At 41.0% G+C, this 22,815-nt stretch overlaps 2 protein-coding genes and 2 long non-coding RNA genes across 31 annotated transcripts in view; 3 read left to right on the forward strand and 1 right to left on the reverse strand.

The window, feature by feature from the left end:
- Window positions 1-2,592: 2,592 nt before the first annotated feature.
- Window positions 2,593-7,089, forward strand: LOC118379534 (purine nucleoside phosphorylase-like). Its single transcript, XM_035766556.2, has 6 exons — window positions 2,593-2,896; window positions 4,539-4,708; window positions 4,915-5,018; window positions 5,363-5,538; window positions 5,648-5,838; window positions 5,980-7,089. Exons 1-6 carry the CDS (start codon window positions 2,874-2,876, stop codon window positions 6,195-6,197), a joined length of 882 nt encoding a protein of 293 aa, XP_035622449.1. The 5' UTR covers window positions 2,593-2,873; the 3' UTR covers window positions 6,198-7,089.
- A 214-nt stretch (window positions 7,090-7,303) lies between these two features.
- LOC118379536 (calpain-1 catalytic subunit-like) overlaps window positions 7,304-22,815 on the reverse strand; it is a 39,775-nt gene continuing 24,263 nt past the window's right edge. Inside the window, exons 7-22 of the mRNA XM_052497436.1 lie at window positions 22,670-22,753; window positions 22,376-22,461; window positions 17,896-17,970; window positions 17,589-17,749; window positions 17,102-17,262; window positions 16,934-16,945; window positions 13,554-13,765; window positions 13,390-13,429; window positions 12,622-12,687; window positions 12,477-12,534; window positions 12,137-12,201; window positions 11,475-11,543; window positions 11,229-11,307; window positions 10,438-10,554; window positions 10,165-10,223; window positions 7,304-8,412 (exon numbers count right to left, since the gene is read on the reverse strand). Coding sequence (XP_052353396.1) covers window positions 8,386-8,412; window positions 10,165-10,223; window positions 10,438-10,554; window positions 11,229-11,307; window positions 11,475-11,543; window positions 12,137-12,201; window positions 12,477-12,534; window positions 12,622-12,687; window positions 13,390-13,429; window positions 13,554-13,765; window positions 16,934-16,945; window positions 17,102-17,262; window positions 17,589-17,749; window positions 17,896-17,970; window positions 22,376-22,461; window positions 22,670-22,753 — 1,371 coding nt within the window. The 3' untranslated portion in view covers window positions 7,304-8,385. The remainder of the gene's footprint in view (window positions 8,413-10,164; window positions 10,224-10,437; window positions 10,555-11,228; window positions 11,308-11,474; window positions 11,544-12,136; window positions 12,202-12,476; window positions 12,535-12,621; window positions 12,688-13,389; window positions 13,430-13,553; window positions 13,766-16,933; window positions 16,946-17,101; window positions 17,263-17,588; window positions 17,750-17,895; window positions 17,971-22,375; window positions 22,462-22,669; window positions 22,754-22,815) is intronic.
- Window positions 8,381-10,158, forward strand: LOC127916117 (uncharacterized). 19 transcript variants are annotated; one of them, XR_008093429.1, is made up of 7 exons: window positions 8,399-8,495; window positions 8,655-8,760; window positions 8,922-9,080; window positions 9,134-9,275; window positions 9,318-9,423; window positions 9,477-9,652; window positions 9,759-10,158. It is a non-coding gene; the product is annotated as an uncharacterized LOC127916117 (long non-coding RNA). The 19 variants fall into 19 exon arrangements; XR_008093439.1 differs by having other exon boundaries at window positions 8,708-8,796; window positions 8,905-9,080; XR_008093440.1 differs by having other exon boundaries at window positions 8,409-8,495; window positions 8,655-8,796; window positions 8,905-9,080.
- On the forward strand, window positions 10,525-11,222 carry LOC127916119 (uncharacterized). 10 transcript variants are annotated; one of them, XR_008093454.1, is made up of 4 exons: window positions 10,525-10,673; window positions 10,725-10,758; window positions 10,793-10,996; window positions 11,048-11,222. It is a non-coding gene; the product is annotated as an uncharacterized LOC127916119 (long non-coding RNA). The 10 variants fall into 10 exon arrangements; XR_008093445.1 differs by having other exon boundaries at window positions 10,793-10,979; XR_008093450.1 differs by having other exon boundaries at window positions 10,793-10,962.

Here is a 22,815-nt window from a genome sequence, read left to right on the forward strand (position 1 = left end):
ATAATACACCAGTAATACAACAGTAATAGTTATAATAATAGTCAAGAATAAAGAGAATCTCATGACCTATTGAACTTTAACAGTCTATCTGTAACCTGGCACTGAGCATTACTGACGGTGTTGTATCACCTAGTAGGTCATTGTCCTCCTTCATGTTGACTACAGTGGAGCCAGGAACAGTTGTGTCATACGATTTAAATAAACACCAGGAGGAATGTTTAATTTGTAACTCACAAGATAACCTTCCTACCCGTCGAGTGATAACCCAGATCCATATCAAAGGGTGTAAAGTGGGTTTATAGTCTATAGGCCTAGAAGGGAAGTTAGAATCTTACTATATGACACACTCTCTCACCAAGAGTGCTTATCTTACAATTACAGTGTGTCAAGTAACACTTTATATTGCCTTATATTACTGTATGTACAAGGTGGTAGCCTACACTACAAACAGGGGAAAGAGGGAAGTGGCATCACACGGATCATTTCACATGTTTTCGAGTTGATTTCCTATATTTGGAAGTACTTGTAGATCCTAAGATTTAAAGAGTGTTGAGCTACTTCTCTCTGCCTTTGCTCATTTCTGGTATTGTATTTGTATTTATTCTATTTATTATGGATCCCCATTAGCTGTTGCCAAGGCAGCAGCTACTCTTCCTGGGGTCTGCAAAATTAAGGCAGTTTATACAATTTAAAAAAACATAACAATACAATCATTACAGAAGTCACAACACACTAAGTGTGTGTCCTCAGGCCCACACAACACTACCACATATCGACAATGCAGAAATCCATGTGTATGTGTGTGTGTGTGTGTGTGTGTGTGTGTGTGTGTGTGTGTGTGTGTGTGTGTGTGTGTGTGTGTGTGTGTGTGTGTGTGTGTGTGTGTGTGTGTGTGTGTGTGTGTGTGTGTGTGTGTGTGTGTGTGTGTGTGTGTGTATGCATGTGTATTGTGCGTATGTTATCATGTGTGTGTGTATGCATGTGTATTGTGCGTATGTTATCATGTGTGTGTGTGTGTGTGTGTGTGTGTGTGTCCAGGTCCAGGTGTGACTCAACCAGGGCCTGTAGGACCTGCCTTGTTGATAGTGTTGTTAAGAAGGCAGAGCAGCGCTTTATTGTGGACAGACTTCTCCCCATTTTAGCTACTGTTGTATCAATATGTTTTGACCATGACAGTTTACAGTCCAGAATTACTCCAAGCAGTTTAGTCATCTCAACTTGCTCAATATCCACATTATTCATCATGAGATGTATTTGAGGTTTAGGGATTAGTGAATGATTTGTCCCAAATATAATGCTTTTAGTTTTGGAAATATGTAGTACTAACTTTTTCCTTGCCACCCACTCTGAAACTAACTGCAACTCGTTGTTGAGTGTTGCAGTCATTTCAGTCGCTGTAGTAGCTGACGTGTACAGTGTTGAGTCCTCCTCATACATAGAAACATAGACTTTACTCAAAGCCAGTGGCATGTCGTTAGTAAAGATTGAAAAAAGCAACGGTCCTAATCAGCTACCCTGGGGAATTTCTGCTTCTACCTGTATTATGTTTGAGAGGTTTCCATTATAGAACACCCTCTGTGTTCTGTTAGACAAGTAGCTCTTTATCCACATTATAACAGGGGGTGCAAAGCCATAGCACATACGTTTTTCCAGCTGCAGACTATGATCGATAATGTCAAAAGCTGCACTTAAGTCACACAAATGGCTGGTGATTGGCTGAGAGAAATTGATGATAAAATGATTGTGGGGGCTGTCCCATTAAACGTGCTGTGCTTGCTGAAAGTGTGTTGTCAGTTTGTTTGCTGTGAAATAGCATTGTATCCGGTCAAACACAATTTTAGTAAAGTTCAGGGTTGCAACATTTTTGCTCATGTTTTCTTTGAGCCAATCGGTGCCTAACCCAAATAATGCAATAATAATTGGTGGGGTGTGATGAGACAAGTAAATGGAGTCACATGTGAGTCATGATATTCAAAACAAAGCACGATTCCTGTCCAGGCTGCTGAGTCACTTCCTTGTGGGTCTGTGCTTTCCTGGATCCTTGTAACCTCAATACCCCATTGAAGTTGAAATGTAAAGTGGTTAAGGTAAGGGTTAAGGTTAGGATAAGAGTAGCCGGGTTAAGGTTAGAGTTTAGGTTATGGACGTCCCAAGGATTCTGGATAGCACTAACCCTTCCTTATGGGAATCCCCATCATCATATCTAAAAACCTATGAAACGGCTGAAAAATAAACAAGATGTTAGGATAAAAAATGTTACTGTCCCTTTTGTGAATGATCAACAGCAGACTACTCATTTGAAACATTCCATAGCCTATAGGCATTAGCCTAAGCTACACCCCTTGGTTTCCAAATATTTATTTGAACATTCTGACGTGCCGACCATTCTGAAGGGGTGTGTCAGGGTTTGGGTGAGAATAAATGAACTCAAACAGACATGGAACATATTTCTATCAGACAACCGTCATTCCTCCTGTCCAGAATTGCGTAGTTTTAACGTGTGCGGTATGGTCCAATCCAAACGTCCGGATGTATTTGCGTCACCCAGGAGGAGGGGTAACAGAGAACGGCTCCGGCTATAATTGCACAGTTGCATTTGCAAAGCTGACCAGATACAAGAGCATCTACTTTAAAACTGTTAGCTAGAAGACTACTATACAGCTCAACGGTTTTCAAATGAATGATTTGACCATTTAGATCATCTAACATTATTTAAAATACCACTTTAATTTATTTATTTGAAGTTTTTGTTTTTTTAAGGATTTTTATCCGCTTGAGGTTTTGCCGCCAGTCAAGTCTATCTGCTGCTGTTACATTGAGCCAATTGATACGTCGCTGCTTTTGAGAGGATTCCAGTCGCATTACTTTTCAGAATGTTTCCAGAGTCAAGTACCGGGTGAGTAGCCTAGGTTATTATTTCATTCATGTTCTAGACGCGCTCTTTACGTCTTGTTCCGCGGGCAAGTGCGTAGGGGGACATTGCATCATTCTATCGTTGTATTTTACCTGCCAGTACTTACCCGCTACTTTTATTCACACGAGGTGCTACTGTTGGAACTAGTATCGCATATGGTCAAGTGTGCACGTGGCTATATAGTAGTGTTTATTTTTAGATGAGACCCCCGAAATGGGTTCGTGTAGCTCTGGCGATTCAGCGTTAACGTTACATGCGCAATGGGCGGCAGATGGGACAAGCGCAGTCAGGGGGGGGGGGGGTTCGCCGAGGGCGCCATACAAGATAGAACCGCAACATACACGTGAAACAAATAGCCAAACCGAAAACTGCAGACAAAAAAACATGCTTTCTGCTTCTAAGATCAGTGAAATGTAGGCTAAACTGACAACGGAGTGAAAAGCAGAAATCTCAACTAGCAAGCAAGTCGCAGCATTGAAGACCGCGAAGGGGGAGATTTTCGGAACAACACCTGACATGATTTTGTATGGGCTACGAAATGAAGTGGGTTTTTAGGGAGTCCTGTCGCGTTCTTGAATGGGATAGGGGAAGCGAGGTACGCGCGGGTTACATCATTACTGAAAAGGAATAACCAGATGTGCTGCTGTTTTTAAAAACCAAAATTATTGAGAAAAATAGTCATTGAGAAAAATAGTCATCTAAATAGTCATTGATTATATTTTAAAATAATATTTGATTAAATCATTTCGGTATTATATACTGAACCGAAATATTTATAAATCCTCATCAAATGTAATTCACACTTCCTATCCTGGAGGCATATTTCAACATTTGCGTTATTCAGAAATTGCTTCGCCATTTCCTGGTTTCTCAAATTTGCCCAATTTCTGTTTATGTGACAAACAAACAAATGTAGAGTAGAGGACCATTGTACCGTAAAAACTGCTGTGAAATATATTTTCCAAAACCAAAAATATTGTTATTTCAGCTTTTTGAAGCAGATGTATAAAACCGAAAGTAAAAGATGCGAAAACGAAACCTGAGATCAGAAAGCATAGCAATAGCGCACATAATGCATATTTCATTGAGAACGACATATTTATAACACACATTTCTATGTGTATTTGGTTGGGTCAACCCAAAAATATATGTATTATCGCGTTAATGAACTATTTAGTCCCATAAAGGGGCGGCAGGTAGCCTAGTGGATAGAGCTTTAGGCCAGTAACTGAAAGGTTGCAGGATTGAATCCCCGAGCTGACCATGTATAAATCTGTCGTTCTGCCACTGAACAGGCAGTTAACCCACTGTTCCTAGGCTGTCATTCAAAATAAGAATTTGTTCTTAACTGACTTGCCTAGTTAAATAAAAAAATAAGAGGAGTCAGGCTGAGGCAGCGTGACTCTGAATGAATGTGTGTATGTGCACATGCACGTGTTTCAATGGAAAACATCTGTTTGATCAGCACACACACACTTCAACTTCCCATAGACACTCTGTCACACCCCAGGGCATATCAGCTGTGTGTCTGATAGCATCGACCATCACATCTGTTATTTTAGAAAGTAATAGTATAAGTAGGTATTTTATTCTAACGTACAGTATATCTCCCTCTGTGTTTCAGGATCAGCTATGAGGACTGCAAGGGCACAGCAGACTGGCTGTTGGCCCAGACCTCTGTTCGCCCCCTGGTGGGCATTGTGTGTGGTTCAGGAATGGGAGGACTGGCTGACATGCTTAAAGACCAGGTGGCCTTCAACTACAAGGACATCCCCAACTTCCCCCAGAGCACAGGTGTAATATTATGCCTGTCAACTTGTGTTCTTGTGTGGTGAATCGGCATTGCAGATGTGTGTATGTCCAAGATTATCTTGGTCCTGTCGTCTAACCAGGAAAAACTCACGTTATAGCCTATGGAAAAACACATGGTTCCATAAGATGTTTTCTGGTTGGTTGCCGTGTGTCGTCGGTGCATTCTAACTGGTGGTTGTGTGTTACAGTGGATGGACATGCTGGTCGCCTGGTGTTCGGGATGCTGAAGGGAAGGCCATGTGTGTGTATGCAGGGTCGCTTCCACCTCTACGAGGGATACGCCATCCAGAAGGTACTATCCTGTCTGTTTACTACCTAGTGACTGTGGCAGGCAGACATCCGCTGCTCTTTCGATTACTTCACATGATATGTAGAGAAGATATCTTCTTTATTTTTCCTTTATCAGGGGCAATTTGCCCAGTTGAATACAGGTCACATATGACCACGTTGTGTTTTTTACGCTCCTGTGTGTCATGTATGAATTGTTTTACTGCAAAAAATGATTCAATGTTAGTTCTAGAAGTTTTGAGAAGACATATAAAATCAGGAATCCTGCAATAGAGTATTCATGTATTAGCTGTACATTGTGATGGGTTCCACCGTTTGTGATGAATTGACCATGCGTTTGTGTTCTAGATCACCCTGCCCATGCGGATCTTCAGCTTGCTGGGTGTTGAGACAGTAATCCTGACCAACGCTGCTGGCGGTCTCAACCAGGACTTCAAGGTGGGAGACATCATGATCATGAAAGACCACATCAACATGCCTGGGTTCGCTGGCAACAACCCACTGTCTGGACCTAACGATGACAGGTAGGCTTGGCAAGCTTGTGTGTTGTGTGTGACAGAGAATTTTGTTGAACTTGTTTGCACGTGCAATAGTTGTGGCATTGAGGTGTAACCTTCCCTCTCTCTCTCCTAGGTTCGGCGTGCGGTTCCCCTGTATGTCTGATGCGTACGACAGAGAGCTGCAGCAGCTGGCTGTGGATGTGGGACAGGAGCTGGGCTACGGTGACTTCCTGCGTGAAGGTGTGTACTGTGTCCTGGGCGGGCCCTCGTTCGAGACCATTGCGGAGTGTCGCATGCTGCACAAACTGGGAGCTGATGCTGTCGGTACGTCTCATCTCTCCCTGCCTCCCTGCAATAGTTTAATCAACACCTTCACAATGCATTGGAAATATTGAACTCAAATTGTTCCCTTATATTGAGTAAAAATATAATTGATGCAGCTCTTTCTCTCTCTCTCTCCCTCAGGCATGAGTACAGTTCATGAGGTGATTGTAGCGCGTCACTGCGGCATGCGAGTATTCGCCCTGTCCCTGATCACCAACAAGGCTGTGATGGACTACGACAGTGAGGAGAAGGCCAACCACAAGGAAGTCCTGGAGACAGGCCAGCACCGCTCCATCCAGCTGCAGAAACTGGTCTCTACCATGGTCACTCGCATGGAGTACAACAACACCAACGCCTAAATGAACGAATGGAACCAACCACCAATCTTATAGAAATAGATTTCCTACAGTGGGGAGCTGATGGGTTGGCTGGCGGCCATTTTGAGTGTACCAATGAAGGGTGCAGTCAAATTGCCGTGATCTGAAGGGCTATTTCCCTTCTAGGAATTATATTTATATTGTGAAACTGGCCCTGAATCAGTAGAAACCGACTGCCTTGAAGCTATGAAACCCAATGACCTGCGTTTGACTTTAAATTGCCTGATCTGAGAGCTGTGTGAAACAGCCACTTACTGGCTGACGCCTCACCCTCAGTTGTTGAGTCCCTCTCACTTTTTAAAACATTCTTCCTATTTTTTAAAGCGAGTGTACATTCCTGCCGTGAGCAGCTCTATGGGCGGATTCTATTTGAGTTGTTATTGTTGCTATTATTATTGTCTATTAGAAGATGGTGTTAATTTAATATTGATCTGCAGATGTTAATGTCTCGATTTAACTTAACAGTGAGAACTCGATGAATCTGCTGTACATGTCTTACTGTGTGTCTCCTGTCTATATTTAACGTATTAGTGAGAATGCGATGAATCTACTGTACATGTCTTACTGTGTGTATCCTGTCTATATTTAACGTAACAGTGAGAACGCGATGAATCTACTGTACATGTCTTACTGTGTGTCTCCTGTCTATATTTAACGTAACAGTGAGAATGCGATGAATCTGCTGTACGTGTCTTACTGTGTGTATCCTGTCTATATTTAATGTATTAGTGAGAATGCGATGAATCTACTGTACATGTCTTAATGTGTGTATCCTGTCTATAGATGTACATTTACCATCGTACGGTATTTATTTCTGCTCTTGTCCTTTTTTAAAATATGAATGTGGCTACTAAAGTTTTTTTTATTCATGTGATCAAGTCTTCTGTTTTAATTGGGGGCAATTGGCCAATTTATTGGTCGATGACACTCCTGTGTAAAATGTTGTCCAGAAAAGATTGAGGAAGCAACTTGAGAATTATTCACTGGTTAATGTTAACAATGGGACTCATTCCATGAGTCTGACATTCATTTTAGAACAGGTTTTTAGCCTCTCTCAAAAGCCCAATTATGACATATCCACATTAATATCATTGTGTACAGAAAGTTTTTTTATTGAAGTTTTGAAAAGATAGATAGAGAAGTTAGATCATTCCATGATAGATGGCATAACAAGTCCAGAGTGTACATGGTAAACAACAGTCGTGTGATTGCATCATGCATTTAAGACATTTTGGCATTCATCTACACAGGAAATGTCAGCTATAGTGTAATGGTAATATGAGTGTCATACTGCATCTGCTCTCTTCAATATCAGTCTATTTGGCAAGATGGGAAAATGTCTCAATCTACACTTTCAAAGGTTTGTTTATTTCTCATTCCGCCAAGATACGTGCATTCTCTACCTTCATAGAGGTTATATAGCTCCCCTACATCAATACATCTGACATCACATGCATCAGCTTCAGGCCTGCTATTCCAATCAAATCAGTCATCCCTTAACCAACATCTCAAATACAAAAATAACAATCAAATGATTTGTTTCCCTTGAACACTGAAAAATGAGATAAAATAAAGGCATATCCTTGAAGTCTCTATGCCCCCCCCAAAAGAGGATATAAAAGTGAGTATGCAGCATTACAATGATATTGTTTGTTTCTCCATTGAAAAGTATTGATATATCCGACTATGATAGAACTGTCATGCGGGTGATTCGATTCTCTTAAGGATGATCAAGTACTTCCGAAAAACAGTGCTTTGCCCTCTTCTCTGCAGAGGAAATCATTTGACCCAGCAAGCTCCATACTAACACCACACCCTTCACCTATTACTGACACACTGGCTCCTGAAAGGAAGCCCCATGTTGAAAATATGACACAAGGCATCAATAAAATTTGGCATAAGATGTAAACAAAAAGTTTAGGCAGTTTCCTTCCTATCCAGTATAAATTCAGTATAAAAATCTCCCACCAACTTTTATGTTGCAGCCCCCTCTGTTTCTAAGGTAACAGGCAAAGCTTTAGCACACGATGACCCGCAATACTAAATGTTGTAAACATTCCAAGAGTTTTTAAAATCCATGGACCTCTGCAGCGTGGAGAGGAGGGTCCAGGGAAAGGCACTTCTGAAAGGACATGAGTGCAGCCTGGTGCCGTAACATCAGAGTCCATCTCTAGGCAAACATGGTCAGGCTGATCCACTGCAGAGAGAAGGTGGAGAAGGAAAGGAGGTAAACATGGTCAGGCTGATCCACTGCAGAGAGAAGGTAGAGAAGGAAAGGAGGTAAACATGGTCAGGCTGATCCACTGCAGAGAGAAGGTTGAGAAGGAAAGGAGGTAAACATGGTCAGGCTGATCCACTGCAGAGAGAAGGTTGAGAAGGAAAGGAGGTAAACATGGTCAGGCTGATCCACTGCAGAGAGAAGGTTGAGAAGGAAAGGAGGTAAACATGGTCAGGCTGATCCACTGCAGAGAGAAGGTGGAGAAGGAAAGGAGGTAAACATGGTCAGGCTGATCCACTGCAGAGAGAAGGTGGAGAAGGAAAGGAGGTAAACATGGTCAGGCTGATCCACTGCAGAGAGAAGGTGGAGAAGGAAAACATGGAGGTAAACATGGTCAGGCTGATCCACTGCAGAGAAGGTGGAGAAGGAAAGGAGGTAAACATGGTCCGGCAGATCCACTGCAGAGAGAAGGTAGAGAAGGAAAGGAGGTAAACATGGTCAGGCTGATCCACTGCAGAGAGAAGGTTGAGAAGGAAAGGATGTAAACATGGTCAGGCTGATCCACTGCAGAGAGAAGGTGGAGAAGGAAAGGAGGTAAACATGGTCAGGCTGATCCACTGCAGAGAGAAGGTAGAGAAGGAAAGGAGGTAAACATGGTCAGGCTGATCCACTGCAGAGAGAAGGTGGAGAAGGAAAGGAGGTAAACATGGTCAGGCTGATCCACTGCAGAGAGAAGGTTGAGAAGGAAAGGATGTAAACATGGTCAGGCTGATCCACTGCAGAGAGAAGGTGGAGAAGGAAAGGAGGTAAACATGGTCAGGCTGATCCACTGCAGAGAGAAGGTAAACATAAACATGGTCAGGCTGATCCACTGCAGAGAGAAGGTAGAGAAGGAAAGGAGGTAAACATGGTCAGGCTGATCCACTGCAGAGAGAAGGTGGAGAAGGAAAGGAGGTAAACATGGTCAGGCTGATCCACTGCAGAGAGAAGGTTGAGAAGGAAAGGATGTAAACATGGTCAGGCTGATCCACTGCAGAGAGAAGGTGGAGAAGGAAAGGAGGTAAACATGGTCAGGCTGATCCACTGCAGAGAGAAGGTTGAGAAGGAAAGGATGTAAACATGGTCAGGCTGATCCACTGCAGAGAGAAGGTGGAGAAGGAAAGGAGGTAAACATGGTCAGGCTGATCCACTGCAGAGAGAAGGTAGAGAAGGAAAGGAGGTAAACATGGTCAGGCTGATCCACTGCAGAGAGAAGGTTGAGAAGGAAAGGAGGTAAACATGGTCAGGCTGATCCACTGCAGAGAGAAGGTGGAGAAGGAAAGGAGGTAAACATGGTCAGGCTGATCCACTGCAGAGAGAAGGTAGAGAAGGAAAGGAGGTAAACATGGTCAGGCTGATCCACTGCAGAGAGAAGGTGGAGAAGGAAAGGAGGTAAACAATCTGACCACTGCAAAAATAAATCCCAACTTTCCCTCCACTCTACAGAGGGGATAGAAAAACACATCGCTCCCTTTTCCTGTCAGTGGAGGCTGCTGAGGGGAGGACGGCTCATAATAATGGCTGGAATGGAGTCAATGGAATGGTTTCACACGTGGTTTCCATTGGTTAATACCATTCCATTGACTCCATTCAAGCCATTGCTATGGGCCGTCCTCCCCATAGCAGCCTCCACTGGTTCCTGTATACACCTGGTAAACAGAGGAGATTGATAGAAATGTGAGATCTTCAGACCTGGAAGAAGTTGAGTTGTATGACTCCATCAGCATCTGTGTCCAACGTCTTGAAGGTCTCTGTAAAGTAGTGGAGAGAGAATTGTAAGAAATTGATATCCTGTTTTCAAGCGCTCATAAATGTACAGTACGTCATATAATCATGCAAATACATATTATTTTTCTCAACAATAAAGACTATGACAAGTATTGTTTGATGGCCAATTTGAAGTGAGTTTATTAATACAAGGACTTAATGGGGAAAAAGGTATGGAAATATGACAAAATGACTCACTGAACATGGTCTCCAGCCGAACCAGGCAGGTAACAAAGTTGTCAAAGTCAACTGCCAGGTCGGCCTCAGTGTACCGCAATATGATCAGCTGGAACAGGTGGTTTGTCAGCTTGAACCCTGGGGAAATAACACACAGACCAAAGGCGGGAAACATTTCAAAGCTAGATATGCTTTCATAAAGATCCCGTGGGTCAGACTGCAGGTGTCCGGTGTAGTCAGGTGACCGGTGTAGTCAGGTGTCCAGTGTAGTCAGGTGTCTGGTGTAGTCAGGTGTCTGGTGTAGTCAGGTGTCCGGTGTAGTCAGGTGACCGGTGTAGTCAGGTGTCCGGTGTAGTCAGGTGACCAGTGTAGTCAGGTGTCTGGTGTAGTCAGGTGTCTGGTGTAGTCAGGTGTCCGGTGTAGTCAGGTGACCGGTGTAGTCAGGTGTCCGGTGTAGTCAGGTGACCGGTGTAGTCAGGTGACCGGTGTAGTCAGGTGTCCGGTGTAGTCAGGTGACCGGTGTAGTCAGGTGACCGGTGTAGTCAGGTGACCGGTGTAGTCAGGTGACCGGTGTAGTCAGGTGACCGGTGTAGTCAGGTGACCGGTGTAGTCAGGTGTCCGGTGTAGTCAGGTGTCCGGTGTAGTCAGGTGACCGGTGTAGTCAGGTGACCGGTGTAGTCAGGTGACCGGTGTAGTCAGGTGACCGGTGTAGTCAGGTGTCCTGGTTTGTATGATTGAATACAGAGAGTGATGATTCACTACAAAGGAAGTGGGTCGTGGTTTAAGGAAAGGAGGGACTGGGCTGTACTTACCTGCTGCCTCCAGAGCCATCCTCATCTCATAGGAACTCATGGTGCCTGACTTGTCCAGGTCAAACTGACGGAATATAGTCTGGAGAGAGAGAAAGAGAGAGAAAGAAGACAAAGATAAAGAAACTAGTGGAATGGCTCTACCAAGACTAGACAAGGAACACCAACAAGGAGCTCATGAAGAGAGAAGGCTCAGCTTCACAGAATGACTCAGGTAAATAGCAGAACAGATGTTTAAGCTAATCTCACCAGGTATCGTTTGATCTTCTCCCACAGCACATGGAACTCTGTCAATCCTAGTTTACCACTACCATCAGTCTGAAGGACACGGTCAAGGAACCTTGTTTAGAGAGCCAGACAGTCAGTCAGTCAGTCAGTCAGTCAGTCAGTCAGTCAGTCAGTCAGACAGACAGACAGACAGACAGACAGACAGGCAGGCAGGCAGGCAGGCAGGCAGGCAGGCAGGCAGGCAGGCAGACAGACAGACAGACAGACAGACAGACAGACAGACAGACAGACAGACAGACAGACAGACAGACAGACAGACAGACAGACAGACAGACAGACACAGAGATCAGACAGGCAGAGGCAGAGAGACAGACAGACAGACAGACAGACAGACAGACAGACAGACAGACAGACAGACAGACAGACAGACAGACAGACAGACAGACAGAGAGACAGAGAGACAGAGAGACACAGAGATCAGACAGGCAGAGGCAGAGAGACAGACAGAGAGACACAGAGATCAGACAGGCAGAGGCAGAGAGACAGACAGAGAGACACAGAGATCAGACAGGCAGAGGCAGAGAGACAGAGAGACAGAGAGACACAGAGATCAGACAGGCAGAGGCAGAGAGACAGACAGAGAGGACTAATACTATAAAAATGCATCAATACACCAAGGATACGTCCATCAGGTTGATCATCGTCCGACAGGAATCTGGTCCAAATCCATCTGTTTTCAGATCTTTGTCTGTATCGAAGCGAGAGAGAGAGAGAGAAAGAGAGAGGAAGAGAGAGAGATAGGGGAAGATGGAGAAAGAACGAGAGAAGTGGAAAAACACGTTTTGCGTTTTCGAAGTGCACCTGTAATATCCAAATCCAAATATTTACATATTTCCACTGTAAAGTTTCTGACAGGAAAAACCGACAGTTTAGGTCTCTGCTGAAGGCATGTGGCTGGGTTTTAGTCACACATACAGATACAGAGTAGAATACTGTGTACTTATTCTATTCCTGTGGACTCACGCTTGGTCATGATCCTGTTCAAAATAGTCTGCAGCTCTGTGGCACTGATCTCCATGTCCTGTAGGCCGAACAGAGAGACCATGAGAAAAGACTACGTCAGACCCTTCACTCTGCTCTACCCTCATTGCCCAACACGACTCCTCACCTCTCCAGCCAGTTGTCTAAACAGACTCTTGAAGCCAGCGTCGATCTGGCTCTCGTCCAGCTCGGTCTGAAACAGAGACAGAGGAATGTAAACTCCCAGAGGAATGTAAACTCCCAGAGGAATGTAAACTCACAGAGGAATGTAAACTCCCAGAAGAATGTAAACTCCCAGAGGAATGTAGACTCCCAGAGGAATGTAAACTCCCAGAGGAATGTAAACTCACAGAGGAATGTAAACTCCCAGAGGAATGTAAACTCACAGAGGAATGTAAACTCCCAGAGGAATGTAAACTCACAGAGGAATGTAAACTCCCAGAGGAATGTAAACTCCCAGAGGAATGTAAACTCACAGAGGAATGTAAACTCACAGAGGAATGTAAACTCACAGAAGAATGTAAACTCCCAGAGGAATGTAAACTCCCAGAGGAATGTAAACTCACAGAGGAATGTAAACTCACAGAGGAATGTAAACTCACAGAGGAATGTAAACTCACAGAGGAATGTAAACTCACAGAGGAATGTAAACTCACAGAAGAATGTAAACTCCCAGAGGAATGTAAACTCCCAGAGGAATGTAAACTCACAGAGGAATGTAAACTCACAGAGGAATGAACTTTTCACTTTGATTAGTTTAGGAACAGTGTATAAAAAATGGGCTCCCTAATACCTATATAGTGCACTACTTTCAACCAATACCCTGATAAAAAGCACCACACTATTTAGCGAATGAGGTGACATTTGGGACACAACTCATGTCTCCTCCACTCACCTCTGCTGGTAGTTCAGCTGTGACATCATCATCCAGCTCCCTAACAGACAGAAAATAACACAAGTATCAATATCCTTCAATCAAATGCATCACCTTATACCATCCACAATCTCCATATCAACCTATCATATTTCCTGTCCACCTCTCACTTCTCCATCACTCACTCATAGTTGGCAGGTTTCTCAGAGAAGACTCTGAGGACGAAGTCTCCCTCCTTCTTGGGTTCAAAGGTGGAGGGGACAATGATGTACTCCCCGGCAGGCAGCTGGAAGCGAGAGCTCACCTCTCTCAGGTTGATGAAGAGCTCAGAGCGGGCGCTGGAACCGTGCGTCAGGAAGAAGTCTCTCTTCAGGTGGACACCTGATTTACCCATGTACTAAGAGGACAGAGAGAGTAGTGGGAAAATGCTGTGAGGGAGGTGAACTCACTAACCCCTGACCTCTAACCTCTAACCCCTAACCCCTGATCTGCCCACATACTAAGGGCAGGGGAAAGCAGTATGAGTGAGTTAGTTAAACTAGGTGAACCTAACCCATGTACTAAGAGGATGGAGAGGAGGGAAAGCTCTGTGAGTGAACTCTAACCCTTGACCTCTAACCCCTGATCTGCCCACATACTGAGAAGAAAGCACTGTGGGCAAGTTAGTTCACTTCAGAGAAGTTGAGTTCATTGCACCCCCTTCTAGGTGAACCTAACCCCAACTGCGAGGGAAGTAAATACACTGTAAAGTCCATGGAGAATAAGAACACCTCCTCCCAGCTGCCCACTGCACTGAAGATAGGAAACACTGTCACCACTGATAAATCCACCATAATTGAGAATTTCAATAAGCATTTTTCTACGGCTGGCCATGCTTTCCACCTGGCTACTCCTACCCCGGTCAACAGCACTGCACCCCCAACAGCAACTCGCCCAAGCCTTCCCCATTTCTCCTTCTCCCAAATCCATTCAGGTGATGTTCTGAAAGAGCTGAAAAATCTGGACCCTTACAAATCAGCCGGGCTAGACAATCTGGACCCTTTCTTTCTAAAATTATCTGCCGAAATTGTTGCCACCCCTATTACTAGCCTGTTCAACCTCTCTTTCGTGTCGTCTGAGATTCCCAAAGATTGGAAAGCAGCTGTGGTCATCCTCCTCTTCAAAGGGGGGGACACTCTTGACCCAAACTGCTACAGACCTATATCTATCCTACCATGCCTTTCTAAGGTCTTCAAAAGCCAAGTCAACAAACAGATTTACCGACCATTTTGAATCTCACCATACCTTCTCTGCTATGCAATCTGGTTTCAGAGCTGGTCATGGGTGCACCTCAGCCACGCTCAAGGTCCTAAACGATATCTTAACCGCCATCGATAAGAAACATTACTGTGCAGCCGTATTCATTGATCTGGCCAAGGCTTTCGACTCTGTCAACCACCACATCCTCATCGGCAGACTCTACAGCCTTGGTTTCTCAAATGATTGCCTCGCCTGGTTCACCAACTACTTCTCTGATAGAGTTCAGTGTGTCAAATCGGAGGGTCTGCTGTCCGGACCTCTGGCAGTCTCTATGGGGGTGCCACAGGGTTCAATTCTTGGACCGACTCTCTTCTCTGTATACATCAATGAGGTCGCTCTTGCTGCTGGTGAGTCCCTGATCCACCTCTACGCAGACGACACCATTCTGTATACTTCCGGCCCTTCTTTGGACACTGTGTTAACAACCCTCCAGGCAAGCTTCAATGCCATACAACTCTCCTTCCGTGGCCTCCAATTGCTCTTAAATACAAGTAAAACTAAATGCATGCTCTTCAACCGATCGCTACCTGCACCTACCCGCCTGTCCAACATCACTACTCTGGACGGCTCTGACTTAGAATACGTGGACAACTACAAATACTTAGGTGTCTGGTTAGACTGTAAACTCTCCATCCAGACCCATATCAAACATCTCCAATCCAAAGTTAAATCTAGAATTGGCTTCCTATTTCGCAACAAAGCATCCTTCACTCATGCTGCCAAACACACCCTTGTAAAACTGACCATCCTACCAATCCTCGACTTTGGCGATGTCATTTACAAAATAGCCTCCAATACCCTACTCAACAAATTGGATGCAGTCTATCACAGTGCAATCCGTTTTGTCACCAAAGCCCCATATACTACCCACCATTGAGACCTGTACGCTCTCGTTGGCTGGCCCTCGCTTCATACTCGTCGCCAAACCCACTGGCTCCATGTCATCTACAAGACCCTGCTAGGTAAAGTCCCCCCTTATCTCAGCTCGCTGGTCACCATAGCATCTCCCACCTGTAGCACACGCTCCAGCAGGTATATCTCTCTAGTCACCCCCAAAACCAAATCTTTCTTTGGCCGCCTCTCCTTCCAGTTCTCTGCTGCCAATGACTGGAACGAACTACAAAAATCTCTGAAACTGGAAACACTTATCTCCCTCACTAGCTTTAAGCACCAACTGTCAGAGCAGCTCACAGATTACTGCACCTGTACATAGCCCACCTATAATTTAGCCCAAACAACTACCTCTTTCCCAACTGTTTTTAATTAATTTATTTATTTTGCTCCTTTGCACCTCATTATTTTTATTTCTACTTTGCACATTCTTCCATTGCAAAACTACCATTCCAGTGTTTTACTTGCTATTTTGTATTTACTTTGCCACCATGGCCTTTTTTGCCTTTACCTCCCTTCTCACCTAATTTTCTCACATTGTATATAGACTTGTTTATACTGTATTATTGACTGTATGTTTGTTTTACTCCATGTGTAACTCTGTGTCGTTGTATCTGTCGAACTGCTTTGCTTTATCTTGGCCAGGTCGCAATTGTAAATGAGAACTTGTTCTCAACTTGCCTACCTGGTTAAATAAAGGTGAAATAAAAAATAAAAAAATATCTAAACCCTTGACCTCTGAGCTTTGACCTTAAAGAGGCAATCAGCAGTTGAAACAATAACAAAGCGTTTTCCTCATCCCCGTTTCAGTAAAACGCTGCGGGACGGTGCTGGAGAAATGTAAACACTCACATTTTTTGACTATGGATGCAAGGAAAGACCATCTATGATATAGAAATGATAGTTTCAACTATGTTTAAAGGCTATTTGGTGATTGTTTACATTGACTTTGTTCACAAACATTGAAGTAAATCAAGCTGATATGTTGGGTTCTGACGGGGTGACAGTTGAACTAAGCTCATGAGTCATTTCTAAGTTCTATTCTTCAAGGCCGGCCTACATACCATAATGCCTACATACCATAATAGTCAAAAAATGGATGCAGCAACTGTAGATCTCCCCTTTATTAAGACCACATTGTTGCCACAGCATGAGGAGAATGCCCCCAATGCCACCAGGGTGCACTGACCATTATAGGCCTTTGGGCTGGATTCCACTTCTTCAGTTATGACACACTGTCCAACAGGTTTTAAAGCACTCTAAATATCTAGCAAATGGACCAACAGGATCATAGTTATTCTGGACTCTTAGAGCTTATCACAAGATTAACTTACAACCTAACGTCAAAGAATAATGGCCAGCAGAATATACATACCTCATTAGGAACCTGAAGAGAGACACAGAAAATATAGGAGTTAGATAGAAACATCCAGTCAATTCTACTCGTTCAAAACAGTTTCCTTGACAAACTGTCGTACTCCCTTGCTTACACTTTAAAACTCAATGAAACATTTTTAACCAGATACAAAGATCAGTTTCTTGCCTCGTAGATGGCGAAACCGATGGTCTCCATGTCTTTGCCCTCCTTGCGTTTCTTTCTCCGGTCCTTCTGCATGAGCGCCACCAGGAAGCTGCAATCTGATTGGCCGGCTATGTCGGGGTGCTGCAGCGCAACCTTGAATTGCGGGTTGATCCAGAATGTGGCTAGGGATTGTGGGAGAAACAGTTATTAGAAGAATCTAGAGAAGGAAACATCTTAGTCAACTGTTTATTAGACACCATTTCTTTATCCTCACGCATCCAGTAGAAGTTGCTTTTAGGTACATATCTAGCTTCAGCCTACCCTCCCACATCGTAATCTTAACCATGGGAGAAAAACAACTCCTTTACTCAGCGACTAGGAGTAACTGTCTTTATCCTTCTCTCTTTGCTACAGCCTGCCTGGGCCACTTCCCTCTCTCCTCTGCCTCCTTCCTTGCCTCCTTCTCTGCCTGCTTCCCTGCCTCTTTTTTTCCATCCTCCCTCCTCACCAGGGAAGTTCCTGCAGCCCCCAGCCGTGCTGCCTGACCTCCACTCCCCCTGGTAGACGGCTGAGCTCCACTTCTTCTGCTGGGTGGCCTCCAGAGCGTCTGCTGTCAGGTTGCAGATCTCCAGACGAGTGAACTCAAGCAGGAAGTCACTGAACGACATCCTGATAGAAGGGAGGGAGGGAGATGAAGAGTCGGTCAGGTATACGATGCATTAGCGCACACATACTCTCAAGTATCCTACCGATCGGCCAATAAGACATCCGACTTGGTGTCACAAATACATACACATAAACACACACACACTCACCAGAACTCTCCGTCCTCACTGCAGTTCTGGAGTCGCCCTCTGACTGAGCGGTCAACACCCTCCCACTCTCTGGAGCTGAAACATCCACAATGAAAACACATCACTGACTGTATTTCAACAACAAATAGTAGTTATATGATATGACAGCTATAAACTCACTAGATATGCTATATGATATGACAGCTATAAACTCACTAGATATGATATATGATATGACAGCTATAAACTCACTAGATATGATATATGATATGACAGCTAGAAACTCACTGGTAATATGATATATGATATGACAGCTATGATATATGATATGACAGCTATAAACTCACTAGATATGATATATGATATGACAGCTATAAACTCACTAGATATGCTATATGATATGACAGCTATAAACTCACTAGATATGATATATGATATGACAGCTATAAACTCACTAGATATGATATATGATATGACAACTATAAACTCACTAGATATGCTATATGATATGACAGCTATAAACTCACTAGATATGATATATGATATGACAGCTATAAACTCACTAGATATGATATATGATATGACAGCTATAAACTCACTAGATATGCTATATGATATGACAGCTATAAACTCACTAGATATGCTATATGATATGACAACTATAAACTCACTAGATATGATATATGATATGACAGCTATAAACTCACTAGATATGCTATATGATATGACAGCTATAAACTCACTAGATATGCTATATGATATGACAGCTATAAACTCACTAGATATGATATATGATATGACAGCTATAAACTCACTAGATATGCTATATGATATGACAGCTATAAACTCACTAGATATGATATATGATATGACAGCTAGAAACTCACTGGTAATATGATATATGATATGACAGCTATAAACTCACTAGATATGCTATATGATATGACAGCTATAAACTCACTAGATATGCTATATGATATGACAGCTATAAACTCACTAGATATGATATGACAGCTAGAAACTCACTGGTAATATGATATATGATATGACAGCTATAAACTCACTAGATATGCTATATGATATGACAGCTATAAACTCACTAGATATGCTATATGATATGACAGCTATAAACTCACTAGATATGATATGACAGCTATAAACTCACTAGTTATATGATATATGATATGACAGCTATAAACTCACTAGATATGCTATATGATATGACAGCTATAAACTCACTAGATATGCTATATGATATAACAGCTATAAACTCACTAGTAATATGATATATGATATGACAGCTATAAACTCACTAGTAATATGATATATGATATGACAACTATAAACTCACTAGTTATATGATATGACAACTATAAACTCACTAGATATATGATATGACAACTATAAACTCACTAGTTATATGATATATGATATGACAACTATAAACTCACTAGTTATATGATATATGATATGACAACTATAAACTCACTAGTTATATGATATGACAACTATAAACTCACTAGTTATATGATATGACAACTATAAACTCACTAGTTATATGATATGACAACTATAAACTCACTAGATATATGATATGACAACTATAAACTCACTAGTTTTATCATATATGATATGACAACTATAAACTCACTAGTTATATGATATGACAACTATAAACTCACTAGTTATATGATATGACAACTATAAACACACTAGTTATATGATATGACAACTATAAACTCACTAGTTTTATCATATATGATATGACAACTATAAACTCACTAGATATATGATATGACAACTATAAACTCACTAGTTATATGATATATGATATGACAACTATAAACTCACTAGTTATATGATATGACAACTATAAACACACTAGTTATATGATATGACAACTATAAACTCACTAGATATATGATATGACAACTATAAACTCACTAGTTTTATCATATATGATATGACAACTATAAACTCACTAGTTATATGATATGACAACTATAAACTCACTAGTTATATGATATGACAACTATAAACTCACTAGTTATATGATATGACAACTATAAACTCACTAGTTTTATCATATATGATATGACAACTATAAACTCACTAGTTATATGATATGACAACTATAAACACACTAGTTATATGATATGACAACTATAAACTCACTAGTTATATGATATGACAACTATAAACTCACTAGTTATATGATATGACAACTATAAACACACTAGTTATATGATATGACAACTATAAACACACTAGTTATATGATATGACAACTATAAACTCACTAGTTATATGATATGACAACTATAAACACACTAGTTATATGATATGACAACTATAAACACACTAGTTATATGATATGACAACTATAAACACACTAGTTATATGATATGACAACTATAAACTCACTAGTTATATGATATGACAACTATAAACTCACTAGTTATATGATATAACAACTAGTTATAAACAACTATAAACTCACTAGTATGATATGACAACTATAAACACACTAGTTATATGATATGACAACTATAAACACACTAGTTATATGATATGACAACTATAAACTCACTAGTTATATGATATGACAACTATAAACACACTAGTTATATGATATGACAACTATAAACACACTAGTTATATGATATGACAACTATAAACTCACTAGTTATATGATATGACAACTATAAACTCACTAGTTATATATGATATGACAACTATAAACTCACTAGTTTTATCATATAAACTGATATGACAACTATAAACTCACTAGTTATATGATATGACAACTATAAACACAGTAGATATATATGATATGACAACTATAAACTCACTAGATATATGATATGACAACTATAAACTCACTAGTTATATGATATGACAACTATAAACTCACTAGATATATGATATGACAACTATAAACACACTAGTTATATGATATGACAACTATAAACTCACTAGATATATGATATGACAACTATAAACACACTAGTTATATGATATGACAACTATAAACTCACTAGATATATGATATGACAACTATAAACACACTAGTTATATGATATGACAACTATAAACTCACTAGTTATATGATATGACAACTATAAACACACTAGTTATATGATATGACAACTATAAACTCACTAGATATATGATATGACAACTATAAACTCACTAGTTATATGATATGACAACTATAAACTCACTAGTTTTATCATATATGATATGACAACTATAAACTCACTAGTTATATGATATATGATATGACAACTATAAACTCACTAGATATATGATATGACAACTATAAACACACTAGTTATATGATATGACAACTATAAACTCACTAGATATATGATATGACAACTATAAACTCACTAGTTATATGATATGACAACTATAAACACACTAGTTATATGATATGACAACTATAAACTCACTAGTTATATGATATGACAACTATAAACACACTAGTTATATGATATGACAACTATAAACACACTAGTTATATGATATGACAACTATAAACACACTAGTTATATGATATGACAACTATAAACACACTAGTTATATGATATGACAACTATAAACTCACTAGTTATATGATATGACAACTATAAACACACTAGTTATATGATATGACAACTATAAACTCACTAGATATATGATATGACAACTATAAACTCACTAGTTATATGATATATGATATGACAGCTATAAACTCACTAGATATATGATATGACAACTATAAACTCACTAGTTTTATCATATATGATATGACAACTATAAACTCACTAGTTATATGATATATGATATGACAACTATAAACTCACTAGTAATATGATATATGATATGACAGTTATAAACTCACTAGTTATATGATATGACAACTATAAACACACTAGTTATATGATATGACAGCTATAAACTCACTAGATATATGATATGACAACTATAAACTCACTAGTTATATGATATATGATATGACAACTATAAACTCACTAGTTATATGATATATGATATGACAGCTATAAACTCACTAGTTATATGATATATGATATGACAACTATAAACTCACTAGTTATATGATATATGATATGACAGCTATAAACTCACTAGTTATATGATATATGATATGACAGCTATAAACTCACTAGTTATATGATATATGATATGACAGCTATAAACTCACTAGTTATATGCTATATGATATGACAGCTATAAACTCACTAGATATGCTATATGATATGACAGCTATAAACTCACTAGATATGCTATATGATATGACAGCTATAAACTAGTTATATGATATGAGTTATAAACTCACTAGTTATATGATATGACAGTTGTAAACTCACTAGTTATATGATATTTAATCCATTTTAGTAATGTACCAAAACGTGAAACAAGTCAAGGGATCTGAATACACGGTATATGACACATGATATGTAATATGAGAGGTGTAAAGTGAAGCTTCTGTCTCGTACTTGTCACTCCAGGCCCCAGTCCACTCTATTTCTCCCCAGGGGTTGCGAATACGGACCAGTTTGGTCTTATTTCCCCTGTACACCACCTGATGGAGAGGGATACTGCATTACACAGACGTTTAGTAGCTGGGCAAATCACCAGCCTTGAGTCAATCAAACTGATGCAAAGAGAAACACATTGGTTTCAATGCTGTCTTTTCTGTCCAATCGGATGTAATTATTGTTCTCTCTGTTTAGGACCCCACTAAAACAAACTGGGATTACCGTCTTAGTGTCAATCAAACATTGGCTCACCTCGTCGACCCCTGTCAATGAGTAGGCGTGGCCTTTCACTAGCTTCTTAAAGGTCACGGCCTCCATGTCATGACTGCCGGTGATCTGGGGATAGAAAAAGGACTCGGTCAGGGAAGACACACACACACAAACGCAGGCACGCACAC

The sequence above is a fragment of the Oncorhynchus keta genome, chromosome 35, assembly GCF_023373465.1.
Source record: "Oncorhynchus keta strain PuntledgeMale-10-30-2019 chromosome 35, Oket_V2, whole genome shotgun sequence".
Taxonomy (NCBI): Eukaryota; Metazoa; Chordata; class Actinopteri; order Salmoniformes; family Salmonidae; genus Oncorhynchus; species Oncorhynchus keta.

Coding starts and splice junctions, on each gene's coding strand:
- LOC118379534 (XM_035766556.2), top strand. CDS start 2,874: ATGTTTCCAGAGTCAAGTACCGG. Junction 2,897..4,538: donor TTTCCAGAGTCAAGTACCGG/GTGAGTAGCCTA, acceptor TCTGTGTTTCAG/GATCAGCTATGAGGACTGCA. Junction 5,539..5,647: donor TCTGGACCTAACGATGACAG/GTAGGCTTGGCA, acceptor TCTCTCTCCTAG/GTTCGGCGTGCGGTTCCCCT.